The sequence below is a fragment of the Oncorhynchus gorbuscha genome, unplaced genomic scaffold (genome assembly GCF_021184085.1).
Source record: "Oncorhynchus gorbuscha isolate QuinsamMale2020 ecotype Even-year unplaced genomic scaffold, OgorEven_v1.0 Un_scaffold_3981, whole genome shotgun sequence".
NCBI classification, from domain to species: domain Eukaryota; kingdom Metazoa; phylum Chordata; class Actinopteri; order Salmoniformes; family Salmonidae; genus Oncorhynchus; species Oncorhynchus gorbuscha.
Window position 1 is genome coordinate 1 of NW_025748106.1, and position 14159 is coordinate 14159.

Sequence of the window (14159 nt, forward strand, 5' to 3'; positions counted from 1 at the left end):
ACCAGCCTGGCTTGAGCAGGCTCAAGGAAGTGACAGGTGCACAATCAATGTCTACTTAATGGGAAAAGCCTGAGCTGGAATGTGAAGCTACATGAAGCTGGCGCTCATTTCAGAAAAGCCTGAGCTGGAATGTGAAGCTACATGAAGCTAGCTCATTTTCAGAAAAGCCTGAGCTGGAATGTGAAGCTAGCTCATTTCAGAAAAGCCTGAGCTGGAATGTGAAGCTAGCTCACTATAGAAAAGCATGAGTATATCTAGCTACGTTTGTAGTATACACCTCAGGGGTTTCCGGAGGGTTCAAAGGTCAAACTGCGTCACACATTAAAGGTAGTTAACTGCTTAGCAGAGGACTAATAATTGAAAGCAGTTTAAACTTAATTTAGTATCCTTTTGTTCCTGATCAGGATACTTTCTACACAGGGACCAGACCACATGGTACAATTTAGAATCTGTCTTTAGGGGATCGAAGTTAGAATTGGACAAAACCCTGTAGGGAGGGATAAGACCGTGTCCTCAGCTTTCTCTCTATTCCACTTCTCTCTCTCGCTCGATCTCCTTCCAGAAGCAGCACCAGCAGCAGAGGAAGCAGCACCAGCAGCAGATGAAGCAGCAGATGAAGCAGCACCAGCAGCAGCAGAGGAAGTAGAATCCCCAGAAGAACCGGCACCAGTAGAAGCAGAGGTGTTAGCCGAGGTGTGGTCGCTGAGACGGCCGTCGAGGGCGCCTGCAGCAGAAGGAAGTCCTGGCAGAGGTCGCAGCCAAATCCGTCGCTGTCCTAGAGGCGGTTGCAGGGGTTGCTGTGGAACCAGAGGTCGTTTGCAGTTGAGGGAGCGCCCGCAGTGGAAGTTGCCGTGGTTCGGAAGAAGCTCCACCGGAGGCTGACGCAGAGGCCATCATCGGGGCGTCGCAGATGCGGCTCCTGGCGTCGTGGAAGAGGTCGTTGCCGTGGAGGCCGCCGGTGAGGAAGTAGTGGCCGAAGTAGTGGCCGAGGCTCCCGCCCCTGAGGCAGAAGCAGCGCCTGCCGCCGAGGTGGCAGCATGAGGGGTCAAGGTCAACCTAGAGGGGTGTGTTTAGCTGTGGTGTGTCCCTCTTTACTACCCCCCCCAACCCTATACCTGACCCCCCCTCTCTAGCCCCCCTCTATGCCTATTCCCTATACTTCAGTACTACATGGTTTAAAGTAGCACCCTAAGTGGATTAGGGTACCGTTCTGGATCACAGCCCTATCTACTAGCACATGTTTACAATAGGAAGCAGGAGGTGGACTATGTTCTGTTGAAGAACACTTTGATTAGGTATGATGTCATGGTAACGGGGACAGCTGTCTCTTCTCCTTTCTGACTCCTTTACACCACAGCTAAATACATAGAGGCGTTTCGGGTTTAAAATCATTCCCACTCTATTTGTCAAGCGATATGGTCCCTGTTATCAGTGGGGACAGGAGTGTTTTTTCTGGTCGGATCGTGGTTGTTGGGAAAACTCCTGGCGCTGTTTTTTCTGAGGGAGTTCCTAGGTGTTAAAGGGGAAGTCAGGGAGATGTGGATTCATGATGGTACATGTTGTCCTGACCCACAAACCTATGTGCCTCTGAAATGGCACCCTATTCCTATAGGGCCCATAGGCTCTGGTCAAAAGTAGTACATTGTCACTATATAGGGAATCGGTTGCCTTTCTTGGACACTTCTAATGTAAAGGATTTTCCCAAGTGGCCCTTAGAATTCAGGACAGAAAATGTCAACTTCTTTTCCTTCACTTTTGTCTGAATGACTTTGTCCCTTAAGATTCCAGATGGATGGCGGAGTTCTACATCATGTCAGTCTGCACGTCTTTGTTACAGTTTCCACTCCAACATGCCAAATTCAGATTGAAAGGAAGGTCAGAAGTTATGAACCTCGAGACAATAAGCACTTCAAGCAGGTTAAATGGTTATTATGCAAGTAATAAATATACCAGTCAGAAAGCATTTTAATTGCTTTGTGAACTGCATCTTATTGTGAAATGTGACCAAAAAACTGCTAGCTCCTTCCTCCTCCCTGCTCTCTCCTCCCTCCTCCTCTGAGTGCTCCCCTCTCCCTAGGATAAGCTCTAGAAGGATTAGTCGGTGATGTCATAAAGCTCCGTGTTCCAGTGCCCAAATGGAACTCCCAGTGATTGGAACTTTGGGGATCAGTTGGGTCTGTGTCCTCACTGATTTCTTTATGACATCATTTCTGTCTGATCCTTCTTATCCGTCCTAGACACTGTGCCAGGGAGAAGTCTGCCCCCACCCAGCACAGATAAGGGATCACCCCCCCTGCCCCCAATGCCTCTGCTGAGCAAATGGGCTGCAACCAGTGGTTCGGAAGTGGATTCTCAACCCTCAAAACCCGTGAGTAATTTATCAAATATTAGCAATATTACTGTGCAACGTAGATGTTCTATTTTCACCCTGAGATTGCGAAACAATTTTCTTATTGTTGATGTAGAGGCACATGGTTATGAGCGTTTTAAACCACGTTTGTATTGTCCAGTCTGTTTCAAAGAGCACCAAAGCCTCCACTCACCATGGAGCCTCGCGGTCTGTATTGTCCAATCACAGAGCAGATACAAGTCCCACCGTGATCTGTTAGCACCACATGATGTGGCGTCAAACAGATCACGTGACTTGGATCTGCTCTGTGGATTGGAAAGATCCCTACAACTATCGCCTATCGCGTGCCATCATGTGTTCGCTAACAAACCACATGACTTGTATTCTGCTCTGTGATTGGATGGCCACAGCCCCAGCTACACTTTTATTAAAACAAACATTTTAAAGCCATTTTCTAATCTTTTCAATTATTTGGTTCATCCAGGAGATTTGTGTAGCTATTCATCATTTGAAACCGCGATAAGCAGCATGTATTATAAACAAGTGTTTATACAAAGGATTTGTGGCCCTGTCAGTTCCTGGAACCGTAACTGTGGGAAGAGGGCGCGGCCCGTTGCGGCCCTAGGAAGTGTTGAATTAAAGCGGGATCTTGGATAAGTGCTTGGTGGGAAAGTGACAACCACTAAAATGCACCTTTTTTAAAATGTTAAATACCTTGTTGTTTACAGAACCTTAAACCTTTACCTTCAGCTTCAAACCTCACGTAACAAACTGTAGTAGTGCATTTCTCCTTTACCTGCCTTGCACTCCTAGTGGGCGTTTTTATCTTTCCCGAGGGAGTCCACTACTAGTTTAATTAACCAACACTGCATTGTAACCACGGTGACTGACACACAAACCAGCCAGGACTTACATGATGTCTGGAGCTGTCAGACGATGCTCCCAGGCTGCATCCCACATTTCACTTGCCCTCCTACCCACACACTACCACATCACTTGATCATACACACTAACTACACATTTCATTTAATTATTTTACCTTCATTTAACTAGGCAAGTCAGTTAAGAACAAATTCTTATTTACGATGACGGCCTACCCCGGCCAAACCCTCCCCTAACCCGGACGATGCCGGGCCCTATTGTGCGCTACGTTTCACCAGAGAACTATGTTTGTGGCCTATGGGCCCTGGTTTAAAACTAGTGCACTTTATAGGGATCCATTTGTGATGCAGACACACATTCTACTAATACTGTCACACTGTTTTTCCCTTCCTTCAGCCAACCAATCATTCACCACCACCATCTGTCAAAAGGTCCAAGCTTTGTTTTGTTCGTTTAGTTTATTTGCGTCGATGCTGTTACGAGTCTGTCTTTTTATTTCCTAACTGTGAAAGGTAAACATTAAGGGAACATTTTTATAATAAACCCAACGATCTCACTTCAACACTACTGTTCTATTCATCTCCAACTCATCGACATTGGAAATGTTGTTCTGTCTGGAGATGGTCGCCATGGGCCAACTAATAATGCACCCTGACAACTTTAAGGAAATGTTTTCTAAAGTATCAGTGAAGAAGAGATTCAGGAAGCTGAAGTCCTTCAATAAAGACGTTGTCAGTTACTTCTATTGCGTCCATGTCTTCTATTGTCTTACTCTCACGTGTGTAATAAACACAGCGTTTTGTCCAACGTTTTTATCCAAATAGAAATGACCATTTCAGATTTTACATTTTCTTTTTTTTAACAAAACATTTGCATATTAGGTCAAAGTTCCTGAACAGAACAAATGATTAAACAGTTTTCCAGGAAAAAAAGTTTTAAAATCAATATCGAAGCCTCACCTACACACTGGAAAGGTGTCGAGAGAATTTTCAATCCCAATGATAATAACTGACAATCAATAGCTCTGACTGATTACTGCGATTTGTAAGACCATGGGTTTAATAATAATTAGACTCAGCTTATGCAAAAAGATAGTACAGTTTATTCACGAGAACGCTCTGAAGTCCATTATACAAAGACATCCATTTTATAGCTGTGCACATACTTCCACACAAACAGTAGATATCCTACGCACATACTTCCACACAAACAGTAGGTATCCTACTCACATACTTCCACACAAACAGTAGGTATCCTACACATGCTTCCCACACAAACAATTAGGTATCCCTACTCACCTTTCCACACAAACAGTAGGTATCCTACTGCACATACTTCCACACAAACAGTAGGTGTCCTGCTCGCATACTCCACACAAACAGTAGATGTCCTACGCACATACTTCCACAACCAGTGGGTATCCTACGCACATACTTCCACACAAACAGTAGGTATCCTGCTGCATACTTCCACACAAACGTGGGTATCCAGTAGGTATCCTCACATACTTCACACAAACAGTAGGTATCCTACTCACGTACTTCCACACAAACAGTAGGTATCCTACTCACATACTTCCACACAAAACATTAGGTATCCTACTCACATACTTCCACACAAACAGTAGGTATCCTACTCACATACTTCCACACAAACAGTAGGTATCCTACACACATACTTCCACACAAACAGTAGGTATCCTACTCACATGCTTCCACACAAACAGTAGATATCCTACACACATATTCTCCACACAAACAGTAGATATCCTACTCACATGCTTCCACACAAACAGCAGATATCCTACTCATACTTCCACAAAACAGTAGATGTCCTACTTAATAATATTTCCACACAACGCACCCTACGCACATACTTCCACACAAACAGCAGGTATCCTATCCTACTTCTATTGCTTCCACACAACAGTAGATATCCTACGCACATACTTCCACACAAACAAGTAAACGTACTTCCACACAAACAGTAGGTATCCTACGCACATACTTCCACACAAACAGTAGGTATCCTACTCACATACTTCCACACAAACAGTAGGTATCCTACTCACATACTTCCACACAAACAGTAGGTATCCTACTCACGTACTTCCACACAAACAGTAGGTATCCTACTCACATACTTCCACACAAACAGTAGGTATCCTACTCACATACTTCCACACAAACAGTAGGTATCCTACGCACATACTTCCACACAAACAGTAGGTATCCTACGCACATACTTCCACACAAACAGTAGGTATCCTACTCACATACTTCCACACAAACAGTAGGTATCCTACTCACATACTTCCACACAAACAGTAGGTATCCTACTCACGTACTTCCACACAAACAGTAGGTATCCTACTCACATACTTCCACACAAACAGTAGGTATCCTACGCACATACTTCCACACAAACAGTAGGTATCCTACTCACATACTTCCACACAAACAGTAGGTATCCTACACACATACTTCCACACAAACAGTAGGTATCCTACACACATACTTCCCACACACAAACAGTAGGTATCCTACACACATACTTCCACACAAACAGTAGGTATCTACTCATGCTTCCACACAAACAGTAGGTATCCTACTCACGTACTTCCACAAACAGGTAGGTATCCCTGCTCACGTACTTCCACACAGAGCAGTAGGTATCCTACTCACATACTTCCACACAAACAGTAGGTATCCTACTCACATACTTCCACACAAACAGTAGGTATCCTACTCACATACTTCCACACAAACAGTAGGTATCCTGCTCACGTGCTTCCACACAAACAGTAGGTATCTACACACATACTTCCACACAAACAGTAGGTATCCTACGCACATACTTCCACACAAACAGTAGGTGGTTTTATCTCCGTAGTTCTCACCACTGTATCACTACCCAGCCAACAGTTCCATTCCCCAGTTTGGGGAACGAAAGTCCTCCCTATGCTCTCATAGGTTCCTCAGAGACCTAGCCAGGTCGGTGAGTTGAACTGTTCTCTGTTTTTTTCTTCGGCACACATACAAGTTCAAATCTCTAAGCTACGCCTTGCTCCGTGTGTTTTCCACCGATTCATTGTTTAACCTAATTCAGACTAAAACCACACATCATCAGATTGTAATTTTGATTCTAATCAATTTCATACAATTGTAAGGTTTCAGAGTGGGATTATTTTATCATCATTCAACATATACATTATTTTATTTTATTTATCAAAGGCAGGTTTTGTTAAATATTTACCAGTTATGTAGAACCTAATAGTTCCCCACCCACCCATCCGTAACCTAGAACTCCTCTAGTCTAGACATACCCATGACCGTACATTGCTTTGAGTTTAGGGTTTTGTAGCAGTTGGATATTCCTTTTATGATCATCTATATCAGGTGCCTCAATGCCATGTTCATGCTCCCATGTGTATTGAAGGGTTTTATGTAGCTGTGTGTGATCTTTTACTTCCATAGACCTCTTGTACCAGATTTCAGAACTGTCTAGTCTCTGTGCCTGTCAGGCTTCCAACCCAGAACTGGTCCAAACTGGTCTGTAGCCGCAGCAACAGATTGATTTGACAGGTCTGGCTCTCACGGGTTTTTACAACATCAAAGCACATGTAAAAACACTAAACCATGATTAGTTATTAAATAACATTCACCTTTTAATGCTTTGTCTTTTGTGTTTAGTATAATGGTACTTGGCATGAATTGTTTTCTAGTTTTTAATTTGTAGGCTGTTTAAAGTAGTGCACACATACCAGGCAGTCAGACTACCAGCAGTTGATCAACACTGTCCAATGGCCTTAGGCCCTGTGCACATCCAAACACGACCAGGAACTGGATTGAATGAGCAGTTCAGAGAACAAAATGGATCTGTACACGGTTGGATACTCCGAAGTGGAGTGTTAATCAATCATCACACACCAGCCTGTAGTAGGGTCTTTATCAACAAACCTCCAGGTTTATATCCTCACTACACAGACGAGGGGCATGACACGGCTGCTGGACTAGTCCCATGTGTTTAGACTCCCCCAGATGGTCACGTCCCCCCATGGCAGAATGATGTCATCCTGAGCCCCTGAGGTGAATGGAAGGTAAGTCAGTAGATGGTAAACAATGTTTTAATTATTTTTTTTATAAAGACTGGATCTTCCCAGAATGTTATTACTTATTCACACGTGATTTGATATCTGTAATGGTTACTCTGTGAAGGTTGTAACAATAACACTCACCCACATCTAACATGGTTACTCTGTGAAGGTTGTAACAATAACACTATCACCCACATCTAACATGGTTACTCTGAAGGTTGTAACAATAACACTCACCCACATCTAACATGGTTACTCTGTGAAGGTTTGTAACAATAACACTATCACCCACATCTAACATGGTTACTCTGTGAAGGTTGTAACAATAACACTATCACCCACATCTAACATGGTTACTCTGTGAAGGTTGTAACAATAACACTATCACCCACATCTAACATGGTTACTCTGTGAAGGTTGTAACAATAACACTATCACCCACATCTAACATGGTTACTCTGTGAAGGTTGTAACAATAACACTATCACCCACATCTAACATGGTTACTCTGTGAAGGTTGTAACTGAATAACACAAATATCACCCACATCTAACATGGTTACTCTGTGAAGGTTGTAACAATAACACTCACCCACATCTAACATGGTTACTCTGTGAAGGTTGTAACAATAACACTATCACCCACATCTAACATGGTTACTCTGTGAAGGCAGTGACTGATTTTAGTATGGTATCTGTTGATCTGCTCATCTTTTGTATATACAATATTTTTTAAAATACTATTCTGAAAAGCTGTGCGTTTCTGCAGTTATACAGGCAGCCTTTTTGTCTTTCTTGTATGACTGACATGACTTGCTTCTCTTTTTAGATGCTGTGTCTGACATCACGTCTGCCTCCATGAAGCTCCTGGCCAGTTCTGAGATCGCTGCTGCCTCGGTAGCTGAGAGGAGGCTCATCACGCCGTCCAATACCCTAGAAGACCGGACTGAAGAATCTCACTCGCTCCGCCGAGGACATTCTAGATTCCCTGGCGGTTCCTGAAGCTAAGGTAGAGGAGGAAGTGTTATCTGTGGAGGGGGAAGTGGCAGAAGCACCAGCTGCAGAAATCTTGGAAACTGAAGAGCCCAAACCAGAAGAGGAGGCTGTTGCCACCCCTAATGTCACAGAGGAAGTGGTTGCTGAAGAGACCCCTGAGCCGGAGGAAGTGGTTGCTGAAGAGACCCTGAGCCAGGGAAGTAGTTCCGGTCGTCGCAGAGGAAGCTCCAGCTGCTGTTGCAGAGGAGGAGATGGCTGCGGCTCCCCTAGAGGCCACAGAGACCCCTGCCACTGTGGAAGCACCTGAGGCTGAGGCTTCTGCCGCTGTGGAGACACTTGTGGCTGAGGCTTCTGCGCTGTCGTGGAAGACCTGAGGCTGAGGCTTCAGCCCTGTGGAAGCACCTGAGCTGAGGCTTCTGCCGCTGTGGAGACAGCCCAAGTGTCTGAGGTTGAGGCGCTCGTCGTGGAGGCTGTGGAGACAGCCCAAGTGTCTGAGGATGAGGCGCTCGTCGTGGAGGCTGTGGAGACAGCCCAAGTGTCTGAGGATGAGGCGCTCGTCGTGGAGGCTGTGGAGACAGCCCAAGAGTCTGAGGATGAGGCGCTCGTCGTTGAGGCTGTGGAGACAGCCCAAGTGTCTGAGGATGAGGCGCTCGTCGTGGAGGCGGCGATGCTGGCAGCAGCCTCAGCCCTGGATGTCGAGGCAGTGGAGGCAGAGGCTGCCCCGGCTGAGGAAGTCAAGGAGGCCCTCTTCACTTCATGCCACCAATGTGAAGCCCCAGCTTCTGAGGCTGATGTGGCAGTCACCCCCATGGAGGTTGTAGAGGCTGCATCTGTGGGGGAAGTAGAGGCTCCCCCTGCTGGTGTGGAGGAGGCAGTCGTCGAGGGTGAGGCAGTGGAGGTGACCGCAGAGGAGCGCGCCACCGATTGGCCTGCTGAGGTGACCGCAGAGGAGCACGCCACCGATTGGCCTGCTGAGGTGACCGCAGAGGAGCACGCCACCGATTGGCCTGCTGAGGTGACCGCAGAGGAGCACGCCACCGATTGGCCTGCTGAGGTGACCGCAGAGGAGCAAGCCACCGATTGGCCTGCACGCCACCGATTGGCCTGCTGAGGTGACCGCAGAGGCAGTGGAGGAAGCCAAGGTGGAAGGTAAGTCAGATCTCTACACTCTATTTCTCATGTGAGATTTTTAGTGTAGGTTTATAATTATTATTATTTACATACATTTAGAGTTAGGAAAAGGCAGACGATTTAGATTAATAATATTGCTTGTATTCTTTGAGTTAAGGGCCCTTTGGTCACTAGCAACAGAGGACATGTTTAATTTTTATAATGTTATTAATTAGGATTAAAAAAAACAAATGTAAGACCCTGTCCAATACCACATATAATACAATACCTACTGTGGCCCGTTTCTGTCCCACCTTTACTATGCCAACAGGAGAGACTGCCAGGCCAGTAAAGAGGTCCTGCTCAGTGATGTGATAGTACAGAAGGTAAATAGAATGACACACAGAATTAGAAGGACCACAGACAGAATTAGGACCACAGACAGAATTAGAACTAGGACCACACACAGAATTAGAACTAGGACCACACACAGAATTAGAACTAGGACCACAGACAGAATTAGAACGAGGACCACAGACAGAATTAGAACTAGGACCACCACAGACCACAGACAGAATTAGAACGAGGACCACAGACAGACAGGGACCACAGACAGAATTAGAACTAGGACCACAGACAGAATTAGAACGAGGACCACACACAGAATTAGAACGAGGACCACAGACAGAATTAGGACCACAGACAGAATTAGAACGAGGACCACAGACAGAATTAGAACGAGACCACAGACAGAATTAGGACCACAGACAGAATTAGAACGAGGACCACAGACAGAATTAGAACGAGGACCACAGACAGAATTAGAACGAGGACCACAGACAGAATTAGAACGAGGACCACAGACAGAATTAGAACGAGGACCACAGACAGAATTAGAACGAGGACCACAGACAGAATTAGAACGAGGACCACAGACAGAATTAGAACGAGGACCACAGACAGAATTAGAACGAGGACCACAGACAGAATTAGAACGAGGACCACAGACAGAATTAGGACCACAGACAGAATTAGAAACGAGGACCACAGACAGAATTAGGACCACAGACAGAATTAGAACGAGGACCACACACAGAATTAGAACGAGGACCACACACAGAATTAGAACGAGGACCACAGACAGAATTAGAACGAGGACCACAGACAGAATTAGAACGAGGACCACAGACAGAATTAGAACGAGGACCACAGACAGAATTAGAACGAGGACCACAGACAGAATTAGAACGAGGACCACAGACAGAATTAGAACGAGGACCACAGACAGAATTAGAACGAGGACCACAGACAGAATTAGAACGAGGACCACAGACAGAATTAGAACGAGGACCACAGACAGAATTAGAACGAGGACCACAGACAGAATTAGAACGAGGACCACAGACAGAATTAGAACGAGGACCACAGACAGAATTAGGAACGAGGACCACAGACAGAATTAGAACAGAGGACCACAGACAGAATTAGAACGAGGACCACAGACAGAATTAGAACGAGGACCACAGACAGAATTAGAACGAGGACCACAGACAGAATTAGAACGAGGACCACAGACAGAATTAGAACGAGGACCACAGACAGAATTAGAACGAGGACCACAGACAGAATTAGAGCGAGGACCACAGACAGAATTAGAACGAGGACCACAGACAGAATTAGAACGAGGACCACAGACAGAATTAGGACCACAGACAGAATTAGAAGGACCACAGACAGAATTAGAACGAGGACCACAGACAGAATTAGAACGAGGACCACAGACAGAATTAGAACGAGGACCACAGACAGAATTAGAACGAGGACCACAGACAGAATTAGAACGAGGACCACAGACAGAATTAGAACGAGGACCACAACGAGGACCACAGACAGAATTAGAACGAGGACCACAGACAGAATTAGAACGAGGACCACAGACAGAATTAGACCACAGAACGAGGACCACAGACAGAATTAGAACGAGGACCACAGACAGAATTAGAACGGGACCACAGACAGAATTAGAACGAGGACCACAGACAGAATTAGAACGAGGACCACAGACAGAATTAGAACGAGGACCACAGACAGAATTAGAACGAGGACCACAGACAGAATTAGAACGAGGACCACAGACAGAATTAGAACGAGGACCACAGACAGAATTAGAACGAGGACCACAGACAGAATTAGAACGAGGACCACAGACAGAATTAGACGAGGACCACAGGCGTTCCCATTCTAAACAACATTCCATTAGAATTCCGATCATGCAGTTTGATCATGTCATTAGAATTCTGTGCCCTTCATAATTCCACACATTCCGAATCTTTCACACAAGCAAAATTACATTATTTTCACAGCTACTGTATATCTGCTCAATATATTCTAATTCTATGGACGGAACACATAGACCCCAGCTAGCTAGTAGTTGCTAATGCTTGCATGTTGCATTACACATTGGCCCCAGCTAGCTAGTAGTTGCTAATGCTTGCATGTTGCATTACACATTGGCCCCAGCTAGCTAGTAGTTGCTAATGCTTGCATGTTGCATTACGCATTGGCTCCAGCTAGCTAGTAGTTGCTAATGCTTGCATGTTGCATTACACATTGGCCCCAGCTAGCTAGTAGTTGCTAATGCTTGCATGTTGCATTACACATTGGCCCCAGCTAGCTAGTAGTTGCTAATGCTTGCATGTTGCATTACACATTGGCCCCAGCTAGCTAGTAGTTGCTAATGCTTGCATGTTGCATTACGCATTGGCTCCAGCTAGCTAGTAGTTGCTAATGCTTGCATGTTGCATTACACATTGGCCCAGCTAGCTAGTAGTTGCTAATGCTTGCATGTTGCATTACACATTGGCCCCAGCTAGCTAGTAGTTGCTAATGCTTGCATGTTGCATTACACATTGGCCCCAGCTAGCTAGTAGTTGCTAATGCTTGCATGTTGCATTACATTGGCCCCAGCTAGCTAGTAGTTGCTAATGCTTGCATGTTGCATTACACATTGGCCCCAGCTAGCTAGTAGTTGCTAATGCTTGCATGTTGCATTACACATTGGCCCCAGCTAGCTAGTAGTTGCTAATGCTTGTATGTTGCATTACGCATTGGCCCCAGCTAGCTAGTAGTTGCTAATGCTTGCATGTTGCATTACACATTGGCCCCAGCTAGCTAGTAGTTGCTAATGCTTGCATGTTGCATTACGCATTGGCCCCAGCTAGCTAGTAGTTGCTAATGCTTGCATGTTGCATTACACATTGGCCCCAGCTAGCTAGTAGTTGCTAATGCTTGCATGTTGCATTACGCATTGGCCCCAGCTAGCTAGTAGTTGCTAATGCTTGCATGTTGCATTACACATTGGCTTAGCTGCTAGGAAGGATACATGGATTTTCACTAAATACTGTTATTCTTTTTCCTTCCCAGGTGCACAGAGTATGAGCCTGATGTTGCTGACAGCCCAGTCCTGACTGGAGACCAGCGAGATGTGCCTTCTGGAACAGTCAACACCCACAGCTGTCAACCAAACAGGACGATCAACATAAAACACACACAGAATTAGAACTGGTTTGAATTGAATTCTATAATTCTATTTAACTCATTATATATTTAACTGTTGTCGAATGACAACCGTTGTCAACCCGGTAACTACATGCCCGGTTCTCACTCAGTTTCTTGGTCTTGTATTTTTCCCTACCCATGGTGAGGTGACACTTCTGTAAGGGTTTGAAGTCTGACTTTATTCCTAGGCTCAGACCCAAATGACACCTTATACCCAATATAGTGCACTACTTTTGACCAGGGTCCGGGGGAATAGGGTGCCATTTGGGATGGATAGCAACTATTTCTCAGTACCACCCTGTTCCCCACAGTGTCACTGTTACCAAGCTGACAAAGACCACTTGAATGTATTTGAAGTTACTTGATAAATTATTGTGTACTTGACATTGCCTAATGAAATCTGACTATTTTTTTTTTGATTCAATGAAATAAGATCTGAATTGCTGTATTAAACAGTAGGCCATTAGACAACATATAGATGATTGTGTTCTTCAGAGACTGTTGAGTAAGTTCTGCATGGAGTTTTTTTATCCAATCAGGGAACATCTAGATTAAGTTTAGTTCTCAAGCCAGTAGACTGTTGGTAGACAGTGTTGTACCCATGTGATGTAAAAAATAAAATGTTTTTTTTTCAGTCCAATAATAATTTATGTAATAGCTTTGCAGGTGGGGTGGTTGTGGGGTGGTTGTGGGGTGGTTGTGGGGTGGTTGTGGGGTGGTTGTGGGGTGGTTGTGGGTTGGTTGTGTGTGACACAGTATGGAAAGACTAGTTTTAATATCCAAACTAACACTATCCTGTCACTATAGCCATGTGTATATTTTGTATAGAAAGACTAGTTTGAAGATCCAAACTAACACTATCCTGTCACTATAGCCATGTGTATACTTTGTATAGAAAGACTAGTTTTAATATCCAAACTAACACTATCCTGTCACTATAGCCATGTGTATATTTTGTATAGAAAGACTAGTTTGAAGATCCAAACTAACACTATCCTGTCACTTATTTAAGTCATTAATGTAAGTACTAAAAAAGTTACTCTGATGTCATACTCAGAAACGTGTCATATGTTGTATTTCTAGATTAAATGGAGCTGTACGCTTATTCATAATGGACAAGTGGACTGTCCACTTTTGACTTTGAACTTAATTGACATGATTCCATATC

At 44.7% G+C, this 14159-nt stretch overlaps 1 protein-coding gene across 1 annotated transcript; it reads left to right on the top strand.

The window, feature by feature from the left end:
- Positions 1–7324: 7324 nt before the first annotated feature.
- Positions 7325–13647, top strand: LOC124028293 (fibrous sheath CABYR-binding protein-like). Its single transcript, XM_046340397.1, has 6 exons — positions 7325–7331; positions 8157–8224; positions 8337–8616; positions 8731–9377; positions 9436–9472; positions 12857–13647. The coding sequence occupies exons 1-6, from the start codon at positions 7325–7327 to the stop codon at positions 12898–12900; spliced, it is 1083 nt and encodes a 360-aa protein (XP_046196353.1). The 3' UTR covers positions 12901–13647.
- The last annotated feature ends 512 nt before the right edge of the window (positions 13648–14159 follow it).